Raw genomic sequence first — 24,403 nt, 5'->3', positions numbered from 1 at the left:
AAATTATATTGTTTACATTAAATGGGTGTATGGATCCCATGGACAGCCCAACAAATCATGGTCTTATTTGGTTATGGTCTCATTTAGACATGGTTCTATTTGGGCTTCGACCAAAAATGTCCAACAAAAAAATGAAGCCCATTCGGACTAGGGCTGGGAATTTTGATCAAAGCCCGCGGGTCCCGCCCCGTTTGATCCACCGCGGGGCGGGTGCGGGTCGAGAAATTTGAAAATTTTGAATTGCGGGTGCGAGTGCGGGTTAAGATTATTTTAAGCGGGGTGGGTGCGGGTTAGCCAAATATGAGTCGCGGGTACCCGCCAACCCGCATAATATAAAAAAAAGTTTTTAAAAAAAAATTAATTTTAATTATAAATGCATTATTTTAATATTATTTTTTAAAAAAAATTAATATATGATTAAAATAATTATTTTTCGTAAAAAAATATATAAAATATATAAATTTTTATTTATTTTAATATTATTTTTCAAAATAGTTAATATATAATTAAAATAAATTATTTTTAATATAATTATTATTACCCGCGGGTCATGCGGTTTACCCGCGGGGTTTAGCGGGGCGGGTGCGGATATAAGATATTTGGTTCGCGGGTTATGCGGGTCGGATTTTTGAATGCAAAATAATCATTCGATCTGCGGATCGCGGGGCGGGTCAGGACGGATTGACCCGCGAACCCAGGTCTAATTCGGACACGCCCAAACCCGTCCGACCCGCCCAATTGACATCTCTAACTTCAGGTCAGTGGGAGAGTTTGCTTTCTTACTCAGATTTACAGCGTCATAGAATTTGACACGGAGATTGTAACTTCTCAATCTTTTTTTCTTTTGCACCTGGTCGCGTATCTTGTGCAAAAAGCATCTGGTTCACTGTTCCAGAAGTGTTTGCATTGTGTTTCTTCGATAGACTTGCTAAGAGCATCTCTAACTCATTGATATATTCACCTCCAAATGCTATAATAGAGTAAAAAGTGCTCCAACCCATTGCTATATCCACCTCTATAATAGAGGAATGTTATTTTCACCTCTATAAATAGAAGAAAAAATAGCATTCCTCTATTGTAGAGACATACTTTTTTTTATTTAAAAACAATCCTTTAATTTTTAAATTTTTATAATTATATCAAAAACAATTATTTTTATAAAAAAATACAGTTTTTATAAACATTAAATGACACTTTTGATTTACCTAACAATCTTTTTAGTGAAATTTTTGTTTAAACAAAGTTAAAAATATATGAAAATCTTATAAAAGTAAAATTGAATAGGGTTGATTTGCAACTTTTAAAAATAAAAGATACTTGTTCTAAAATAAAAATAGAATATTTTGAAAATATTTCTTTTAGAAATAAAAATAGAGGAATACATTGGAGAGAAACACATCTCTATTTTAGAGATCCTCTATTTTTGAGATAGAAATTACTACTTATTTTTGATCATTTCATTTATTATCGCCTAAGAAAAAGTTGCAGATTGTTGTAAGTTTGGATTCGTGGCTACTCTATATGTTTTAATGTAAGTATTTCGTGTAGGGTATGTAAATGTATAAAATAGAGAACACAGATATATATCAACGAATTTCTACATCTCGGAAACCATGTCTATAATTCATTTACTAGAAAAGACTGCAAAATATAATTGATATATGGTATCTAACACATATCAATGCTCACCACTCTTATCTAGAATTACAGTGATTAGAGCAGTTACAATTTATTGTCTTTTCCGACGATTATAGTTCTCTACAAATAAACCACCACAAATCTTAATATTGGTATGATGGAGCAATATTACACACATCTATGTACATCTTTCCAATAAATTCTGGTGTTCGCTTCATGTCACTACCTCATTCTATTTAAACTCATCGTAAGGTCTTAGCCCACTAATCATCTTATTAGTTGGGTTTACTTTGGAAACAAAGTCCACATAACTCTTTTCTATTAGTAAGACACTTAAGCGTCAGCACTTTGTTATCAAACAAATGCTACTTCGCATCCATGACACTACGTCTCACCACCAACTTATACTTCGCCTGCATGACACCTCCTCCACCAACTTATATCAAACATATGTTCTTCATTCTCTCCTTTTTTGTTTGAGTGTGTGCACTCAAGTCCATCCAGCAGTCAGCTGCAGATCCAGAAAATATTTTGAGTAGAAACAAAAATAAATTATTTGATATTTTATATAATTTTTTTTATATCTTTTAATAAAGATAACATTTACAATTAAAATATATTAAATAATGCAGCTGAAATATTTTTTAAAACTGAAAAAAAGAATGAACCCACTACCAAACAAAAATGAAAAAGCTAGAACTATTTGTGAAAAGCAAAATTTATCTGAATGAAATCAGATGACCAAAAATATACAAAGAAAATAACGTGAGAAGAAAAAAAATGTACGACATGAAAAATAGAAAAACAAAAATCAGAAAAGGGAAGAAGGAAAACATACTTTTTAATGAGGCATGTATAGGTTTTGAACCCGAATCTAGTGGGGGCAAAGATGGATTTGGCCAACTAAGCTACAAATACACATGATTTTTAAGGCATAAGCATTTCTTTGTAAATTTTTGTGGGGGCACCTGCCACCTTTCTATCCTACGTAGATCCGCCCATGCCAGCAGCAATCGCACGCATAGGCATCTTGGATTATAAATGATACTCGGGCATCACTACATCGCATTCTCATGTATACTTGCATCACATTTCCCCTGCTTGAGTACATACTCATATAAAACCAGATGTGTATACAACGTTCGGCCGAGATGTTTATCTTTACAAGACCTTTGCCACCATCAACCATTAGTACAAGACTCGTTCTCCAATATACCTGCAGTGCTCTTATGTTTTGCAGCCTTTGATCAGGAAACAAGGAGAACTTCTCATCATTTGTAGTGGAATCATCACATCCATTATTGATCTATGTAGTTTATCTTCCTCTCTCTTATATTATTCCCTCCACTTCTCTTTTAGTAATTTTTTTGTATTTCATTGAAAATCTGTGTACCAACATGAAACTTATTGGGTCCAAATGCTCTTTCAGACTTGACATTTTTCATTGTAACTCCTGTTGTCATTGTGGATATTGAGTTTTTATATATTTTTTTTAATTTTTAAAAATTTTAATGGATTATAGAAAATGCTACCCAAAATAAATAACCAGTCAAACTAGTGGAAATTAAAGTAGAAAGAGGAAAAACAAGACTATTTAGTGAAATTTAATCTAATAATAACTTTTTAACCTCCTCAAATTGATGAAATCGTTATATCTAAAAGAAATTGATAAGAAAACTTGTTAATAAAGTTTATATATGTATGTTTCTTTGAAAAAAAATTAATAACATCTTGTATTTTTTGTTTATTTATTAAATTTTATAAAATTCGTTTGTTATAGTTAAGGGCATCAAATTTTTATTGTGCTTTAGGTGCCATCGCGACAGGCAGACGCGCTTCAAAAACATGCAGTAAAGGACACTTTCATAAGATGTATACATTCTTTGTGTAGCTGTTTGAAAGGTACGTATAGGACGTAACTTGTGTGACAACCTAAGATGGATATATTCTGTTGTTGCTGTTTCCGTGAAAGGTACGTATAGGACGTAACTCGTGTGACAGCCTCAAGATTTTAATATTCGTCTAGTTAGCAGATGAGTTGCGTCAAATTGGGTTGATCAATTTGCACTTCGTAATACATTTTATTTCTGCTAAATGTGAACAATCACTAGTTTTTTATATATAACTTTTTGATCTTTTAGAACTTCTAAAATTTGGTGTATAAATTGCTTCTATAATAATTTGGTGTATAATTTAATTCATATTTTTTTTGCTTAAAATTCATATTTTTTACATGTATTAAATGATTGTTTAACTAACATTTTGACAATGATGCTAATTTTTTTATATTAATAATTCTTGTTTATATTTCTTAATATAGTATTATCATAGAATCTTATTGTTTTTAGAATTTTTTATAAAATATATAATTTTTAACCGAAGTATATCCTTGTAAAAAGATAACTAAGCTATTCTTCCTTAATATTATTATTATTAAAACTTGCTGGTAGATTTAATGTTATATCACAATTATTTTAATTACTAAACATCAGGCTTTATATCATAACTAGATATGAGCCCGTTGCGTTGCAACGGGTTTTTTGATGTTTTAATTTAATAAATAACATAAAATAAGAATAATTTTGTTACAATTTTATGATTGATTCGTATATGTTGTATGAGATTTATTTTATAATTAAAATGTTTACATAAGTTCAAGTTAAAATTTGTATTTTGTAATCATGGTACATAGATGAATTTTATTTATTTATTTAATAGATAGTTTTTATTCATGATTTTTATTTAAAAATTTATTGTATTGTTGAATTTATAATTTATTTTTGTTTAATATTTTTTAAAAAAGTTGTTTAGTTCTTCAAAGTTGATAATTAATATGATGGCGATTATATAGATGACTTGTCTAATATATCTCATAACTAAAAGTATATATACTAAGATAATAACCAAAACAAAAAAAAATTAGAAATTAATTATAAATATTATTTAATAGTAATTTTCCAGTTTTAAAATCCTAACCAAAAGATAATTGCAAATATTATTTGATAATTTTATTTCTAATGCTGTGACATGTGTTTAAATATGTAGTGACTAAAAATATATGTAGTGTCTAATTTGTAGAAATTTTCCTTTTCAATTAAAAAAAAAAAACAGATTTTAAAAATAATTTATTTATTACAATTGTTTTTTCTAAAATCTTAATTAATCTTATCATAAAAGACTATATTGAGCCTAGGTTGTGGTCTAAGATTTTTTTTAAAAGATAACTACTATCAAATATTGCTTGACAGTTTTTTTTACTTCTTTACAGATATCTTTTCTTCATGATTTGAATAAAGAAAAATTACCATTAAGCAATTTTTTTACAATTTTTTTTGGTTTAAAATTTTTTAAAAAGATAATTACGATTAAATATTTTTTTACATTTATTTTTTCTTTATGATTTTAGAGAAGGAAAATTAGTGTTAAATATTTTACAAATTGATTATAGTTTAAATTTCTTTTTTTGGGCAAATAAATTTTCTTTTAATTAACTATTTCCAGTTAATTTAACTATTCCTAAAAGCTGACATTTTCAAAATTCGTTTATTTTCAATATCACTAATATTTTTACAATTTTTCTTGTTAATTGAATCATTTTTAGAAAATACATATTTAATTAACATATTATATTTAATTATTATAATGGTATATTTAAAATTGTGATATATGTTAAATTATCTCATAATTAAAAATAATTATACTAAATAATAAAATTAACTTGTGTTAAAAACTAATTACATAGTAATTTTCCATTTAAAAATAATTATAATAATTATATATTTAAAAAAATATATTATATATAAATTTTTAAAATATATAATAATAAAGGTTTTTAATGAATCATCATTATATATAAATATATTTTATATTTACTTTTTCTTTTTTCTTGGTATAATATAAAAAAGGAAAATTACTATGTAATCATTTATTTTATATAGTTATAATAATTTTTTAGTTTATAATATTTATATTGACAAAATTTTAATTAAGTAGGCTTTAATATAAGGTTCATCATCAACAAAAAATAAATAAGGAAAATTCGTAAATTAATTAAGGAAAATTTCGTATTATTGTTAAAAAATTCTTTAAATAGATAAGATTCCTTAAATTCTTTAAAAAGTTACTTAATAATATTCTTTGTTTATTATGAGATAATTCGTAAAAATTCCTTAAATAAATAAGGAAATTTCGTATTTGTTAATTAAATAATTTATAATATTATATTTATCACCAAATTATTTTTAAAAGGAAAATTACTATGTAATCATTTATTTTAGATAATTATAATAAAAGTTAATATAATTTTAAACACATGTCACAATCTTAAAGTTATAGTTGTCATGTGTCGCGATCATTTTAATTAGTAACTTTGAAGAATCAAGCTTTATATAATAAGATATAGAGATATAATATGATACACGCGCTTTAGAACATGCAATAAACAAATATTTTGTTTTTACGAAGAAAAACACATTGTGTAAGATGTACGCATTCTTGCGTAGCAACAATTTTACAAAGAACGCTGGAAAGAGTCAAAAGCCGACGTTTTGGCATTGGAACTGAGCGAGTTTCACGCATACATGAGATGGGATACGAGTAGGACGGTATTTGTTATCAAGCCACACAGCCGTTCCTTTTGCCTCCAAAATAAGCTGATTTGTTATATATTAACCCGAATCAGAACACAAATAAATTAAACCAACACACAATGGCTTTTAGATCAACAAAATTAACCTCTTCATTTGGAAGTTTAAAGATGTACTGTTCAAAGTAAATCCGTCCCCCAGTTGTCCCAAGTATCTTTGTTTTTACCACAAACTTGCATCCACTCTGCTCAAAGAAATCAAATAAATATATAACAAGTTGATGAAGTACTATAAAATGTGACCAATGATTACACGTAATGGTGCAATGAACTTTATTGTGAACTGGGATATTGCCAAGGCTTCACCAGAACGGGATACTTCTTCACAGCTGACACCGATACTCTCAAGAGTCTCGTGTCGACCTTATTATGAAAACGTTTTTAACAAACAACTAATGGTTAGAATAGGATATAAGAATCTGAAGCAGCAACGCTTGCCACCGAATTAAACTAACCGTGTTGGCAGTAGTTTGCGTAAACAGCATTGTTCACAACACCAAACTGATCCAACTCATAATCGCGAACTTTAAGTTCAATCTCATGGAACCCACTCTTTCTGCCATATGGAAATTTCAATTAAATCGTAATATTAGATCTTGGACACCACATACGCTTTAAGTGTTGAATATTTGTTGTAAAAAACACTTTTAAGCAGCAAGAATACTCGGCCCGCTATATGCATCTTGGATTAATTATTCTAGGTTTCAGCTTTATTTAACCAGATATGAAACTCATAATTACGTAGCCAGTTTCACAAGAGAAGCAAAAATAATATTAAAGAAATACGGGTCTACGGTGTACCTTTCTCCTTTCAGATTGAGACATGAGAGAGGCTTAAAGGTCTTTGCGCTCCGGAGAGGCTAGACAAGCGGTGGCCTCAACGAACAGGGAAACATCAAAGGCATAGCCACAGCCGCCGTGCCTGTAGCTTGAAACATTATGATTAGTTGACAACTTTTTGTTCGGTTTTTGGAAAACGTTTCAATCATATAATATATGTATAACAACAAAACAAGCTCTCATACAGCTACATCAGCAACAAAAATAAAAAACATATATTAAATTGCCTTTAGTTGGTCGACCAATATATGTTTTGTCCAGGAATATTTTGTCGACCAAAATAAGTAATCTTCTCCCAGTCTCTCTAATAAAAACCGGTTAAGTTGTCAACAAAACTACAGTTAAACATAAATTCACTATGGCCATTTGGGAGATTTTCCTATATATTAAACTTTTATAAGAGCTTTTTCAAATATAACTCAAAATTCAATGTCAAACACAAAACTAATCCATAATTTTTCTGAAACTTTCATTTGTCTTATTCACCCTAAAAGTTTGGATTATTCGTAAAAATGACATTTTTTTTTTAAAATGAATATTTTAGTCAATCATCCTAATCTTCATCAAATATTTATGATATTATCATTGCTACTAAAACATCAACCACCATGAACAACCAACTTAAATGATGATTGTTTGTGGTTTTTGATTTAGTTTTTGGTTTTTGTTTTTTCAAAAACCATTTTTCATCCAATCAATTTTTTGGTTTTTGGTTTTGTTTCTGTACAAACTATTTGATTTACCATCAATATTTTCTAAATTTTAGGGAAGTTAATTTTTGGGAAAATTTAACCAATTTATGAAGGAAAACCAAAAACCAACATTTATAAGTTTTTATTATAAAAACGATTTTTTTTTCATTTTTGTAGAAAATCTTACATTTTAAATACTATTGTCATAAAGATAAAATTCCATACATGTTTTCGTACATAAGATATTTATATCTAATATTAATTAAGTGGAAACAATTAGTTGTTAAATTTATAAATAAAATTGTTGAATAGTTTAACTAACTACTAGACACATTAGACAATAACAATAATATAGTAAAATAAAAATTTTACTAATACAATATATATTGGTTTTGAAAAAAAGAAAAAAATGCCATTCACGTTTCTAAAAAAGTTTTAAAAACTAAAAAATAATTTATATATGAAAATTTTCTAAATAATTTCAATTTTTCAAAAAATTTGTAATTTTTTAATTTATATATATTATGATTGATATTTTAGTATAATACTAGTATACTCTTATGTGCTATGCAAGGCATTGTAATATGTACACATATTGGGGATAAGTTTTTTATAAAAATATAACGACTAAATTTTTTTGAATGTATTTTATTATTAAATAATAATCCTAATATTATGATAAATTTCAATGGTGACTTCTAAATATTTTATTGTTTTTTGTTGTATTATTTTAAAATAATGTATTCTTTTTTTTTGAAAAACTGAAATTAGAGCAAAATTGAAAATCCAAAAACCAAAACCAAAAGCTGAAAATCAAAAACAAAAACCAGAAAGATCAAAAACCAAAAACCAAAATCTAAAAACTAAAATCTAAAAATCAAAAACTAAAACTAAAAATTATTAAAACAATCATCACCTTAAAGTTGTTAATGCCCCTAAAATTTGATTTCAATCCTCATAACTCATTTCTTATGCTCAAAAACTAAATCTCTTTCACTTTCTCTCTATATTCATCCAAAAATCTCAATATTTTAATTCTAAACCTTGTAAGGTTCAAACTGATGATTCTTGGTTATTAACAAGTGAAACTATTTTGTGATGATATTCTGTGTGTTAGGAGAAGCTAATCAAGTTATTTCATTGGTTAAAAGTATGAAATTGATTTTTTTTACAGATATGTTGCCAAAAAGACTTCCGTGTAAGTCTTCTGGTCGTAAAAAGCTTATACAAATTTCTTCTGGTCAATGCAAGGGTTACTTGCAATTGACTTTATGTGTGCTTTCTAGAGACTATTTCTCTGAAAGTCTTCCAACTTTTATTTGTTAATAAAAAAATCTCAAAAATACTAGAGAAGACTTCCATGTAAGTCTTCTATGATAAATATATTAGTTTTGCAATTGACTGGATTGAGTCAGAAATTTGACTTTCTCTAGACGACTTACACGAAAGTCTTCCGCCAGAAAGCTTCCATGTAAGTCTTCCGAACTCTCAGTGGAAGTCTTCTCACTGTCGGTGAAAGCCGTCTTAGCTTACTTTTGTCATTTAAAAATAAAAATTAAATATTTAATTTTAACTAAACGATTTGCATGTAAGTCTTCCGCAAGAAGACTTACATTGAAGTCTTCCAGAATTTTATTTCGAAATTCTTGTCAAATCTTGGTTATCACAGAAAACTTACGTGTAAGTCGATTGCCGGAAGAATTATATGGAAGTTGTCTCATTAAAATTAAATGTTTAAGTTTTATTTTTCGTTTGAAAAAAATAACATGAGACGACTTACATGGAATTCGTCTAATTGAATGTAATATTTAAGTTTTGTTTTTCTGGTGGAAGACTTCTATGTAAGTCTTGTAGAAAAAGTCAAAATTTTCACATAATTCGGTCAATTGTAAAACTAACATGTTTATCCTAGAAGATTTACCGGGAAGTCTTCTCTGGTATTTTCAATTTTTTTTTCAAAAAAAGTAAGCCAATATTTACAAATAGAAGTCTGTTGTAGAGTAGACTTCTCTAGAAGTCTTTTTTTGTAAATTTTCAATTACAAAATGACTTAAATAAAAGACTTCTTAGAACCAATACGTTCGTACTCGTCATCCTATGATTGGCGCAGTATCATTTCTGCTAGATCTCTGGTTAGCAAAGGACTAATCAAAAGGGTGGGATCAGGTTCATCCATCTCGGTTTGGAACGACCCCTGGCTCCCATCCACCTGCCCGAGACCAGCAAATAAAAATCACCACAATGCTTTTCCGGAACTTACGGTGGCTTCACTCATCAATGAAAACTCGAGGACCTGGAATATTCCAGTAATCCAAAATCTGGTAGATCCCCAAGATGTGAATATAATTCTAAGCATCCCTCTCAGTCAATCTCACTTAGTAAACAGAGATGGATGGCACTTTACAAAGAATGGGAAATATACAGTTAAGTCGGCATATCAAATCGAACGAGTGTATCCGGATAGCGTAGGCACGACTATAGAATTTGGTCCATCAATTAACCCGTTGAAGGCATTCTGCTGGAAGGTACGATGTCCACCAAAGATGAAATATTTTTTGTGGCAACTACTCTCTGGCTGTATAGCAGTAACAAAAAATCTGCAAGCAAGAGGAATTAGGGGAGATATCAGGTGCGCTAGATGTGGAGATCATGAAGAATCCATTAACCATGTTTTCTTTGAGTGCCCACCTGCGGTTCAAGTCTGGGCTTTATCCAAGATTCCATCGGGTCCGGATAATTCCCATACTAAATCTTTATTTGTAAATATGGATTATCTATTTTGGAGACTTCCATCTGTAATAGATGACCATCATTATGCGTGGATTCTTTGGTATATCTGGAAAGCAAGGAATAACAAAGTCTTCAGTAATTTAGATGTGGATCCTCGGGATACACTTCAACTGGCTGAAACAGAATCAAGACTATGGCAAGAGGCACAACTTCCACAGGAACAGAGAGTTGATCACACTCGATCAGCGATCAGTGATCAACTTCCGATGATCCAAGGTAGATGGTGCTTCTCTGATGGATCTTGGAAAGACAAAGAGACTTATTCAGGCCAAGGATGGTATAGTACTTTGGAGGGTTTTGATGGTTTGATGGGAGCGAGGAATACAAGATCAAGTCAGTCACCTCTCCAGTCAGAGATTGAGGCTCTTGTGTGGGCAATGGAATGTATGAGGAATTTACGGCAGTATAGTGTTACTTTTGCAACGGATTGTTCTCAATTGGTGAAGATGGTTTCGGAACCTGAAGAATGACCCGCTTTCGCAAGTTAGCTAGAAGACATAAATAGTCTGAAGAGAAGTTTCACGTCCTCGGAGGTTATCTATGTACCACGGACACAAAATAAAAAGGCGGACAGTCTCGCACGCAGTGCAAGAAGGCAGATGTCTTTTGTTGTTCACATGGATGCAACCCCTCCAACTTGGTTTACAGAGTCTATATGAGTCTGTATTTGGTCGACAAAAAAAAAAAAGAAAGACTTCTTAGAAGTGCTCTAGAGAACTTCTATGTAAGTCTTCTACGTCAAAGTTTAATAAAATTTTATTTTCTCTAAAACTGTTAAAAGTTTTTAACATTTTCTTGTTAATTCATATATATTAGTCGATATTGGGGCTCATGAACAAAATACATAACTTAATTTTTTTTATTTATGAGGTTACCAAAATTCATGTTTATTAATGGTTCTATTTGAACCGAGAAGAAAGTCTTCTACATTAGTTTTTGTAAACTTGTTAAGTAATTTTATGATATGTTCTTTTACTTTAATAAATTCTAAGTAACTTCAAGAATATCAAATCATATGGTTTAATGTGTATTCTTAGATCATAATATATACTTTTTAACTTTCATGAAATTTAAAATTTAAATTTTCACTTAAAATTTGAGTTTTCCGCTTAAATTTAAAATTTCCGCTTAAATTTCTCGCTTATATTTTAATTATCTGGTTTACAGTTTTTGTTTTAAATTTAAGTCTTCTGAGAAGTCTTCCGAGGAGACTTCCCATAAGTCTTACGGAAGACTTCCCAAAAGACTTTCCAGAAAACTTCTACTGAAAATTTTATATGTTTGATCTTATGTAATATTTGATATTTTGTGAATTTGGCTAAATTGTTTTGTGAAGTCTTCTCCCTTAGTTGTTGACTATTTTTTTGTGTTATTGTGTTTTGCTAATGAAGTTGTATCAATAACTTCAATAATGTCAAATACTTTTGGCAAGATAATATAGCAGACATGAAAATATTTACCAAAAAAAATTATTAATATCTCTTCAAATTTACAAAATAATTTACAATTAATAGAGTACACTTACAAATCACAGAATGGATCATAAGCAAAATTATTATAGATCATTCATCCACAAAAACAATCTTAGATTTCACTTGACATAGGAGAAGAATCGTCAGAAAACTTTCAGGAAGTCTTCTAGCCATTAAAAGTTAGAAGACTTCCCAAAAGTCGTCCAAAATTTGACTCAGATATGAAAAACATTTAAACCCAAAAATGTTCAAATGGTTTCAAAACAAAGAAAATGAGTGGAAGATGAGATAAGTATACCTTTAAAATAACACAAAAATAAATATCCAAAAAATTTAGATATATTTTTAAAAGAGTAGAAGATGAGAACCATGTAATAAAAAAATTTGCAAAACAAAATGAATTAGTGAGAAAGACATGAGACAGAAAATGATAAATTGATATAAAATTTGGTGTTTTCAAATTTTAGAAAACTTAAGAGAGGTTTGAGAGTTTTAGTTTGTAAAAAATGTAAGAGCTTTAAGCAACCAAATGTGAGAGGTTACCATATGAAGAACAATCAGACTAAAGCTAACTCTGATACTTTGCAAACTGAATAATTCAACATTGATACATCGGTAATATATGGACTACTCTGTTACAGGTAAGTGAGATACTCCGAATCGGGGCTTCTAGCTCAGTTGGTAAAGGGTTCATAGCTGTGAGTTCCACCACCTGAGTTCGAATCCCGGCCACTGGAGAATTAACATTTCGGCATCGCCAGGGACAGAGGACCGACATGTGGCAACACGTGACTAGTCTGAACCACTTCGGTGGGGCCAAGATACCTCTGTATAATTAAAAAAAAAAAAAAGTGAGATACTCCTATATTACAGGCAAGTATATCTAAAACATAATCATAATATTTGACATATTCTTTCAGATTCACGCTCATAAAACACTAAATCGATTCTCACTCGCCAAGAGATACATGTAGAAATACTCTAGAGCAGAAATTAGGAAGACATCACTGAAAAAATATCAGAGAAACCACGGAGAAACAGAGTTCTAAAGAAACAGATGAGAGTGTTCTCAAGCTATATTATTGCATCTTCTTGATGACATGGTTGAGATGGTGTAGGTCTCTTAGTACTCTTTTCCTATAGGGAAAAATAGTTTGTGGCGGTGGTGACAAAATTTGAATGAAGAGATGAGAAGAAGGGAATAAAAAGCATTTTGTAGTTGGTTTACGTAGTTTATTTTAATAAGAATAACAACACAAAACGATATTATCATCATTAAAGAAATAGCATAAAATGCATCAAATTTTAAAGAGGTTTATTTGCCAAATAACCAAAAATGAAAATTAAATTTGCAGAGAGATAAAAAGAAAAAGTAGGAGAGAAAGTGATTTTGAGTAGTTTGTGAATTTGTATGTTTTTTTTATCAAGCCTAATTAATTTCCCATAATGAAAATGAGATTGAATGAAAACAAAAAGTATAAAAGTCTACTAAGCGTAATGCTCTCAATTAAAATCACGCTTACGAATATGCAGACATATTCAAAGCGGTTGTGATAGAAAACAATTTATTTTAAAAAAATGAACACAACTTATTTCGCATGCCTCATATGTACTGTATCAAATACATTTTTTTTGTTCTTTGGATCGATATATCATGTCGTTGTGATTGAAAACTCTAAACGAACTCAACTTATTTCGCATGCCTCATATGTACTGTATCAAATACATTTTTTTTGTTCTTTGGATCGATATAACATGTCGTTGTGATTGAAAACTCTAACCAAATGAACCAAAATAGTATCGCTTCTATCTTATTAAAACAGAAACATTTTGTTGGATCTAACATTTATTTTGTAAGTTTTTAAATTAAATACACATTTATAATTTATATTTAAACTTACATTAAATCACTAATGTTCCTTTCTTTATACTACTATCTATGTTTCCAAACAATATATTTATTTCTTTATACTACTATCAATGTTTCCAAACAATATATTTTATATACTACTATCAATGTCTCCAAACAATACAATAATTAATCTTAGTTATTTTATATCCATCATTTTCTCTTTAAAATTTTGTAGAAACGTCATAATTTCATAAATTACAAAATAATAAACTTTAAAGTTGGATTATAAGATTACAAATTATGAAACTATTACAACTTCAATCAAATTAGATTACATATCGGTCATCCATCAGTTCAATCGGTTAGTCTCGGGTTTTAGTAACTTTTTAATATGAATATTTTAAAAAACTAAATTGAATTGTTAGATCTCCGGATTAACCGGTATAATCACAATCGGGTTGAATTTAAAAACACTGATTTAAATGCAAAAATATTTTAAATACACAGTCTTTAAAAGTTAACAAAATATTTGTTAAGTTATTAGTGAAATTTTTCATCGTAAAATATTTCGCGCTTCCAAAGCGCGGATCAAGATCTAGTTTTCTTTAAATGTACGTCAAAATAAAATAATCATATTTGTATGTACGAACAAACAAGAAGAATTAAAATTAATTTTAATATTATATTTATTAAGTGCGCAAATGAATTACACAATGTTTCGGACTTTCTGCGCGCGCCCACCAGAATTGGAATTTTCTAGTCAGTTCAACAGACCTGTTAAACCCCATCTCAGCCGTCACTTGATCTTCTCCACTCATCTCAACCGTCGATTCTTCTTTACCCTGACCCATGCGACCTGTCAACAAAAATGTACAAAAGGCCCATCTTCAAACTTTCCCGGAAAATCCCTAGAAACCTCCAACGAACCATCGTTGAATCTCAGACCAAATCATTTTCTCCAAATTAATTTATATAAACACTTAATGTTTCATCTACCAACCCAAGTAGATGAAGAAATGGCGAGCTTGAGCACGAGTTTGCTCGGGATAAGACGAATGTCCAAGGCACAAGAGAAGACGAAAAACACAGTGTTGTGTAAGAAGCATCCAAAGCACAGGCAATCACCTGGTGTATGCTCTCTCTGTCTCAACGAGAGGCTCTCTATCTTCATCAAAGCAACTTCATCTTCTTCTTATTCTTCTTTACGTTTACAAAAAGCCCGTCACATCGTATACTCTTCCTCAACGACTTCTCTCTCCTCCTCATCATCTGTCTCTTCTTGTCCTTCTCCTCTTGTGGATCGCCGATGCTACTTGTCAATGGCCGGAGGCAGCGGCCGAGAAAAAGGGAGTTTATGGATGACAAAAAGCCGATCAGTGGCATATAAAGCGGATGATGAGAAAAGAAAGAAGAAGGCGACGAGAGGTGGTTTCTTTTTTCGGTTTGGTGGATTCAAAAAGAAAGAACAAGAGAGTGTTGTAGATAATTAGATCTGATGGTTATTGATTTTTCCGTTTTTAAGTTTGTCATGTGTTCCTGATTAATTATTTCATTCATTATAATTGGTAACGTAAAGAATACTAGAGCTTAGTTTTGTATCATAGGCGACATCCGATAAAATTTAGCGTTTTGAGATTTTTGTATTCAGTATGTGCAAGTCAGAGTGTTACAAACATGGGGAAATGAAAATAGAACAATATTAGACAAGTAGGCGGCCCATAGAGTAAGTCATCCAAACCATAGATTAGGACATCCAAACTAATGAAGCATATTTTCAAATTTTTTTTATTTATTGGTATCTATATAAACCAATAAATTTTTGTAGGTGGATCTTTAAGATTGATTACCTCAACATAGTCATGAATCAAGTTCTAGTTTCTCTTGAATCCAGATTTGAATAATTTCAAAGACGTGTTTTTTTGGATTTTTGTTTATTTTTAAAAAGGTAACAAATGCAAATGAGGATACATTGAGGGCATCATGTTTGAATTTGAAACTTTCTTTAAGGAATGGTACGCATTTAAACATAACTATTGATGGTTTTTTACGGAAGTAAAGATTATTTTAAAATCAACACTCAAAAAAGTTCGAAAACCTATGTGTTCGAATTTTTGAAAAAAATGGAAGATTGTTATCAAAACATAGAAATTTCTTAAGGCATATTGTTGAACATTCCGATAATGATCACCAGAACTGAATAAAGTATTTCGAAGTTGAAGTTGGTAAACAAATATTTGTGGTGTATCATGTCAGAAAAAAAGATTAAATGTGTTGATTATGTTATCAATTGAAATAGAAATGGTTGAAAGACTTGACTATATAAGTCTAATAGATGATTTTGTAAGGAAAAATATAAAAAAATATCTATATTTCAACAATAAGTGTTTTTATTATTACTATTTTTATATACAAATTATGGACTTTGATTTTTTTAATGAAAATTTAAATTATTTTTAATTGTTGTATGGTTTTGACAAAATTTGTACAAAGACATAATTTTAGATTGGAACATTATAAAAGGTTAGTCGACACCGTAGACACGGCATGAATTTAGTAATCTCTTACTAGTAAAAAACGTGATTGAGTTATAGGGAAAAGAGAACATACAGAACATATGTCATTTTCTTTGTGAACACAGGAAAATACATTTCGATCTTCGATTTTACAGAATTTACTACACAGACATGTATATGTATATTGTTGAGGATTCATCCTGTAATCTTGGCTCAAATCAATCTCATCTAAAACCTAAACGAATCTAATCAAGAGTGAATCAAGCATAAAGAGATAACACATGAGACTTTGTTTACCCTGTGCTCACCGCACTTCTCCGATGTGGAGAAGCCGCTATACATCACCGGGAGAGAAACGGTCTCTCAACCAATCCACTATAAACGGTATGATTACTGTGTACATCACCGGAGGTTTCTCTCCTCTTCTTCCCCTCTCTTGATTACAACTAATCGGAGTTACAACAAGTATATAGAGGAAGAAGATCAAGCTCTGAGCTTAGATAAACCGAGAATCACATCTCTCTCTAGCTCACTCTCATCTCTCGCTCTCGCTCTCTCATCTCGAGCTCGTCGTCTCTCTCTGTGTCTGTTACGCTTCCGTCACGAGGAAGACGATGACTTCAAACCCAGAAAATATCCAGCGGAAGATGGTCACAACTCACGTGCTCCTCATATGCATATTAGTGGCTTGATACCTTCTGTTTCACCAAGAGTCTTTGCTTAGCTCAGCATACTCTAACCTTCTGTTACACTTAGAGACTTAGAAGATTAATGACATTATCCCACAATCTCCACCTTGGCATTGATCTTCTAGGCTAGTTGAAGATATCAAGGAGGGAATTCCGGGAGTTGAAGATCCAAGGTATAAGTCTAGGCTAGTGGCTAAAGGTTACACTCAAGTGGAAGGGGTAGACTACAATGAGATCTTCGCTCCGGTGGTGAAGCATGTTTCAATTCGAATCATGTTATCTTACGTGGTAAACTTTGATACAGAACTTGAACAAATGGATGTTAAAACTGCGTTTTTGCATGGAGAGCTTGATGAAACTATCTATATGGAGCAACCAGAAGGCTTCATTAAGAAGGGAGATGAAAACAAAGTTTCTCTTAAGGAAATCTCTTTACGGGCTTAAGCAGTCTCCAAGACAATGGAATAAGAGATTCAATACGTTTATCAAGACTTTGGGGTTCAAGAGGTGTGTCAAAGATCCTTGCGTCTATATGAAGATGGTCAGTCCAGGGGAAGGGATATATCTTCTGCTTTATGTAGACGATATGTTGATAGCAGCAAAGAGCATGAAAGAGATTCAGAAGTTAAAAGAAAGTCTGAGTTTGAAATGAAAGATCTAGGAGCAGCTTCTCGGATTCTCGGAATGGACATAATAAGAGATAGGAAGAAGGGGACGCTGAAGCTGACTCAGAGCAAGTACATTGGACAGGTATTGAAAACGTTTGGGATGGAGCATTGCAAGCCTGTAATAACTCCATCGAACTCTCAGTTCAAGCTCAAGAGTCTAACAGATAAGGAGTGGCTAGTGGAATCTAAGAATATGGATAAAATTCCATATGCGAGTGCTGTTGGAAGTTTAATGTACGCGATGGTTGGCTCTCGACCTGATCTAGCATTTGCTGTTGGTTTGGTGAGTAGGTTTATGTCTAAGCCTAGCAGAGAGCACTGGGAAGCTGTAAAGTGGGTTATGAGATACCTACAAGGAGCTAAAGACGTGTGCTTGACTTTCACGAAGTCAGGGCATTTCGACATAGAAGGTTTCAGTGACTCAGATTATTCTACGGATCTTGATAAGCGAAGGTCTGTGACAGGTTATGTGTTTAAAGTGGGAGGTAATACTATTAGTTTGAGATCATGTCTTCAGCATGTTGTTGCCCTATCTACAACAGAGGCTGAATACATGGCTTTGTCAGAGGCGACAAAGGAAGGATTATGGTTAAGGGAGTTTTGCGGTGAATTGGGATTTGAGTCAGAGTTCTTTAAGCTTCATTGTGATTCTCAGAGTGCTATCTGTTTAGCTAAAAACTCAGTTCATCATGACAGGACTAAACATGTGGCAAACAAGATACATTTTATTCGAGACATCATTGATTTTGGGATGGTTAAAGTTCTAAAGATTCACACTACTCTAAATCCTGCCGATATCCTAACGAAGAGTTTAACTGGTAACGCGTTCGAGAAGCATCTCGTAACGCTGGGGATTGTAGCCTGATCGCTCATCAAGATACCTCGAGATGGTTCTGTTGTTTGATCATCTCGTTGGAAGGAGTTCATGAAAATAAGAAGCAGATTGGTTAGTGGTTTGTTTCTATCAAAACAACAAGGAAAGCTAACGAGTTTAACAAGGGAGACTTACGAGAGGGTTTCTGGATCTTCGTCGAAGAGATTCAGGTTCTCGTTGTCTGTAAAGGTCAGAGAGTTAACTCGTATTCTTGTTCAAAGCAGAAGATGAGGAAGGTGGAGTACTTACAGTATTCAAGATTGGTCATTCTTCGTTGCTGAGTTGCTGAGGGGTCAGAAGGGTTCGTCATTTTTGTTCTTCAGGACTTGATAGAGGAGCAGAGATGGAATCTGGGATGACGAAGTCAGCTGGAAGAGTAAGAGTGGGAGACGGCTCTCGATCCAGAACGTACAACAAGGGTTCTAGGCTATTCACTGGTGAAGGTGGAGTCTGATTAAGTTCATGGAAGCTCTGTATGTGGCGGTTTGAGCTGGATTGGCTGTTCTGATGAGGTTCCGACATGGTTTGTTGTTGTCTCAGGGATGAACAGTATTCGGCGGAAGATTGGGTTTGAAAAGACCTAATCGACAAGGTGGAGATTTGTGAAGAACGGTGTCGTATAGGTCTGGGCTTCTTTGGGCTTTGTGAGAAACAATAGTAAGATCAGAGGAAAGGCTTGGGCCTTATCATTTGGTCTCGTCGTGTTCCAAAACGCAGAGTTTTGGAGGAAGCAGAGTTTGTTACAAAAGAGGGACCCACAGAGTTTGTTACAGTCGTCGTCTTGATTATCAAATCGAGAGAGAGAGAAGAGATACAGAGAGCGAGAAGAAAGGGAGAGATTACGAAAGCAGGAAGAGATCGTCGAAGCTAAGATAGAGAAGATCCTGGAGTGATCGCAGCTCTTGAAGCCGTAGCACGATCTCTGGTTCATTCTACGAGGCTTCGTCGTTATCGGAGTCATCGGAGGTTGAGAGACTGTCACCTCCTTCGTAGTCGCTGACGTAATCTTCTCCGGTGATTGCTTTGTGTATACGTTTGTAATAGCTGTAAAGAATACACAATCGATATCAGGTTGAGATATCACCACTTGTAATCGAACTGATTATAGTGGATTGCTAGCTGAGCTAGCTCCGGTGAGTATAGCGGCCTCTCAGTCATCTTGAGAGGTGCGGTGAACACCGGGTAAACATTTCGTGTTGTTCTTGTGTTTGCTTTCTGATCGCATAATCACTTGTTAGTAGCGAACGAATCAAACCTAGCTAATCGGATTAAAGATCGAATCGAACCTAGTTGATACCTAACATATATAACTAAAATTAAATTCAATGTTTATTTTGCAATATAAGTAAAATTGCACGTGATTTTAAGAGTTACATTCAAATTATAACAATCTCTCTTTAGCGGAGATTTTCAGTTTGCTAAAACGAAGAGGGTGTTTGTAACCCTCTAAAGTGGTTGTCTTCTACCAAACATAACAAAAAATTATATAGTGATTATCCAAAGGCTGGGTTGTTTTCTCAGAGAATTTCTGTTCAAATAAAACTTTCACTTGATACAAACGTAATGCATGTTATCACTTGTGTAACATCTAAGGAATTTACTAACGATGTACAAACAATCACATACAAGTTTATGTAACACGGCCTGTTACCAAAAACCCCGACGTAAAAGTTTATGTAACACGGCCTGTTACCAAAAACCCCGACGTACTAACTTTCTAACGCGTGTGCATTTGCTACGTGAGAAATAGTCAACAAATGGGCAATGATGGTATACAAATTCAACTCAACCAGCTCACACATTTTCTTGCGAATTGTCTATTTTTCTTTTGCTTTCGATCCCTTACGTGTTGTGTGTGTGTTTTTAACAAAACTAGAGTTAACTCGCCGGACGGGTGACTAAAACTATTTTATATTAATTTTTTTTCAATTTTATATAAATTTTGAAATTTACTTTATTTTTAAATAAACATAATCTACTTTTATTCGAAGTCATATGGTGAATTTTATTAAATTTTGTTGGTTTTAGTTGAAAATATCACTAACATTTATTTTCTAGAGAACACAAAATTATTAAATTAGAAATTAAGCAAAAGGTAATGATTTATATTTTTCTATTCATAAAGTTGAAGAAAATCTAAAATAAGAAAATATTTTTTTGGAAGAGTATCATATTTTAATATTACTATATTAACTAATTTTCTCATGATAATAAATTAATAAACTCGCTGTCAAACTAAATCAACTGAAAATCAAATGTAATGTAATAAAACTGAGTTATATTATGTATTAGGGTCGGCCTGCCTTACGGGCGGGATGTTTATTTCGTAAATTGAGATTTGAATTATTATAGATGCATTTTGTAATAATTTTATTTTGAAACTTTTTTTACTTACACATCAAATTTTAATTATTTTATATATGTAGTGTTATATTCATGCGATTAATATAAAGAAATCACAATTGTCTACCTCTTACGATTGCTCACTACAGAAGAGAAGACATATAATTAATGTATTTTTTTGTAATTGTTATAAAAATAAATACTTTATGACAGCTCTAATTTATTTTGTCACAAATTTAGCCTCTAAGAACAGAAGTGACCAAAATATTTTATTAAACAGAAATAAATAAGTAAATATATTTATATATTTATATTTCAAGAGTTAACTAATCTAGATATAGAGTTATCGGAGTCAAGGAGTAAAGTCTAGAATTAAAATTTATCAGTGAGGTTTGAAATTGTAAAAAATATATATATATTTTTGAAAATTCGAATTTCAAAAAAAAAACTAAAAACAATTAAAAAGATCGGATTTTTTTTATATAAAAAGTTCGAATTTGAAACATATAATTCAAAAGAATAAAATATTATTTATTTATTGGTATTTATCAATACAGGGTATACTTTTTGTGCATTTTTAATAAATTTATTTTTTTCATTTTCTTTTTGGGGTCTCTTTTTATGAAAAAAAATAAAATGAACCTATTTGAGAAAATTGGCCTTGTTATAATAAGCGATTCTTTTAATTATTTATTCTTCATAGTGAGAATATTATTTTACCCATTACAAAATAATTGTTATTTAACACATTTTATTTTAAAATTTTGCATTTATTATAAACAATGTATGATATTTTTACATTATTTAATTTTACAATTCACATCATTCTATTAAAAACTGATGTGAAAATACCAAATATTAACATCAATTATCATATATGATGTTAATGTATATAAATTACAATGTTACTATTTATATTTTTTAAATGATATTATTATTATAATCAGTTAAGACAATGTGTTTTAGTTTTTTATATAATTTATGATAAATGAATTTAAATGTCTGATTAAATTAATTTAAAAGTGAGCCTAATAATTGTATCATTTATATTTATATTTTAAATTTAAATTTAAGTTATTATTTATAGATAAGTAATATTAAATTTATCTCTGTAAATAAATAAATTTAAATACTTTATTAATTTGTTTTCATATTTCTTTCAGTCATGGTACAATTAAAAAGTAAAACGTAATGAAAACAGGAAAAAGGAGAAAAATGAATTCAAAAGAAAATAATTACATACAAACATTTTTTGCCAGTTCTTTAACCAAAAACTTTCTTCTGCTTTTTGTCGTGGTGTTTTAAAACCACAGCTGCTTATACAAAAGAAAATCATCTTATAAGGAAAGTGAAGATTCTTATAAATCAACCAAAAATAAGATTTGTACGTGACGTTAATGTGACTAACCTTAACGAATGATGCATCGTGGTAAACAACAACACTTCCTTCACGCAAGCTCCCAACATAAATTCTATTTTGTAGTAGAAACCATATTCAAAATCATATCAAACTGTGTTGAAAGAATTGTGTGTAAAAAAAAAAGACTGTAAAAAAAGATGTGTAATGTATCGTTAACTTTATTCAGTTTAGTTGGTAGTGTACCGATGGCACATTGTTCACCACTGTTGTTGACATTATTGCTCGTGTAAACATAGTTTATGATGCACACAGATGAAGAATGCAGGAGAAGAAACACTAAGCTTATAGCTTTCACTTCTGGTTCGATGCCACTTTCCAATCAAAGTCTCCTCTGAAGATGCTATCATCTGATGCAAGGGCTCTGCTATTGTGTTTTCATGTAACAGTAATATCTTAGGGCATGACCCAGTATCTGCAAGCTCTGTGCTTTAGGTGCAAATGGCAAGTGTTCCCTTCTTGTTTGTGAAAGTTTTGGATCACTTCCTGATAGTGTTCCCTGGGACTCACCTTCATTAGAGTTTTGTCTACTGTCTAAAACCATGCTCATATCCAAAGCAGCAGGAGAAAGCTCCTTGATGTTGATAATCAATACACGAATAAACTGAAATAATATCAACAAACAAAATCAGAATCTATCTACCACGAAAAAAAGATTTCAAACTAAAATTTTGTTAATCAATAAAACAACAAACTGAAACAGAATCAACCAACAAAATCGATATCTAAATAATCTCATATAAATAAACACTGAGTTATGAGGAGGTCTCGATTCAAGTTCATATATACACTAAATGGAATGGGTAATTAACGAAGGCAGGGAAGATGGATACTGGACTGCTTTGATTCAATGACAACATTAATAACAGTTACTTAATTGTTGAAAACATAAGCTTGATAGCTCAGAGTATCAACGCCGTGATCTCTCCAAAACAGACGATGATAAAGAGCTTAGAGAACAGAACAACCTTAGCGTCGAGGAGGAGTATGTCTTAGTCCATCAGATCGCCACCTCTTCTCAGTTTCACGATCCCGAGAACCTCAGCAATCGCACCTACATAGTGGAAGAACACGGCCATCCTTCAAATCAGAGAGAATGATGGATGACTGAGACATTAAATCGAAGAAGATGAGTTTCTTATGATATTATTAATCGAGAGGATGATTTCTGAAAGGTGAAGTCTGCCCTTTTTATAGGTGAAGATCCAAATAAGAAGCATTCATTGATCGATCGTGGTTGGTATGAGTCCATGGATTAAAGAACGATGTTAATGGTGATGAAACATCCATCGTTACGGAATGTAGATCGTCGGAGCGAAGAGGACGAAGGAGTGAAGCATGAGAAGACGGTGAAGGACTGAGGTCAATAGTAATGAATCCATAACCGATCGATTGCTGGATCAGGAGGAAGAAGACGAATGAATCAATGGAAACCTTATAATCGCCTAAGGTGGTCGGCGGAGAAAGGAGATTGATGAAACGACAAAATAAGAAACGCTGCGTTTCAGATAAAACACACAGCAGTATACAGATGAAGCCCAACACGCGAGCCCACGAAGAAGACAAACTCTACTGTGCAACGTTTCATTAATCCGTTTCCAGCATGTCTGATGTGGCGCAAGGAGGAGAGAAAAAAATATATCCCTATATAATAAAGTGCAAGTCGGCTTCCAAATCAGAATCTGACATGTGGAAAATACATTAAAATAATAAACAATTGATTAAAAATTCTCTTAATTTCAAGTAACTCAATCCTAATTTTTTTCTGAATATCACGTATAAAACAACTGGCCACGTTCTTAAACCGTCTTCTTCTTCATTATTAAAAAAACAACAGAACGTTTTCTCCCTTGAACTTTCAGTTTTCTCTCGGTTTTTTTCTATTTTCTGCAAAAATATTCTCTTGGAAAGCTCATAAGTTCATAACTACACTCACACATTAGACCAAAAAAAACTACACTCACACACAG

At 31.5% G+C, this 24,403-nt stretch overlaps 1 protein-coding gene and 1 long non-coding RNA gene across 4 annotated transcripts; both read right to left on the bottom strand.

Moving 5' to 3' along the window:
* Window positions 1-6,044: 6,044 nt before the first annotated feature.
* On the bottom strand, window positions 6,045-14,882 carry LOC108858449 (acyl-acyl carrier protein thioesterase ATL2, chloroplastic-like). Its single transcript, XM_056985760.1, has 7 exons — window positions 14,846-14,882; window positions 14,640-14,785; window positions 7,085-7,143; window positions 6,739-6,839; window positions 6,537-6,646; window positions 6,373-6,468; window positions 6,045-6,290 (listed from the first exon to the last, which is right to left on the bottom strand). Exons 1-7 carry the CDS (start codon window positions 14,880-14,882, stop codon window positions 6,171-6,173), a joined length of 669 nt encoding a protein of 222 aa, XP_056841740.1. The 3' UTR covers window positions 6,045-6,170.
* Window positions 14,883-22,168: 7,286 nt separating this feature from the next.
* LOC108860086 (uncharacterized) lies at window positions 22,169-23,971 on the bottom strand. Of its 3 annotated transcripts, none has more exons than XR_008945935.1 (4): window positions 23,402-23,947; window positions 22,594-23,037; window positions 22,425-22,488; window positions 22,169-22,329 (listed from the first exon to the last, which is right to left on the bottom strand). It is a non-coding gene; the product is annotated as an uncharacterized LOC108860086 (long non-coding RNA). The 3 variants fall into 3 exon arrangements; XR_001950586.2 differs by having other exon boundaries at window positions 22,620-23,037; XR_001950585.2 differs by lacking the exons at window positions 22,169-22,329; window positions 22,425-22,488 and having other exon boundaries at window positions 22,573-23,037; window positions 23,402-23,971.
* Window positions 23,972-24,403: the final 432 nt, after the last annotated feature.

The sequence above is a fragment of the Raphanus sativus genome, chromosome 5 (assembly GCF_000801105.2).
Source record: "Raphanus sativus cultivar WK10039 chromosome 5, ASM80110v3, whole genome shotgun sequence".
Classification (NCBI taxonomy): domain Eukaryota; kingdom Viridiplantae; phylum Streptophyta; class Magnoliopsida; order Brassicales; family Brassicaceae; genus Raphanus; species Raphanus sativus.
Note: the sequence above shows the minus strand (reverse complement) of the source record. Positions and strands in the feature narration are given on the sequence as shown.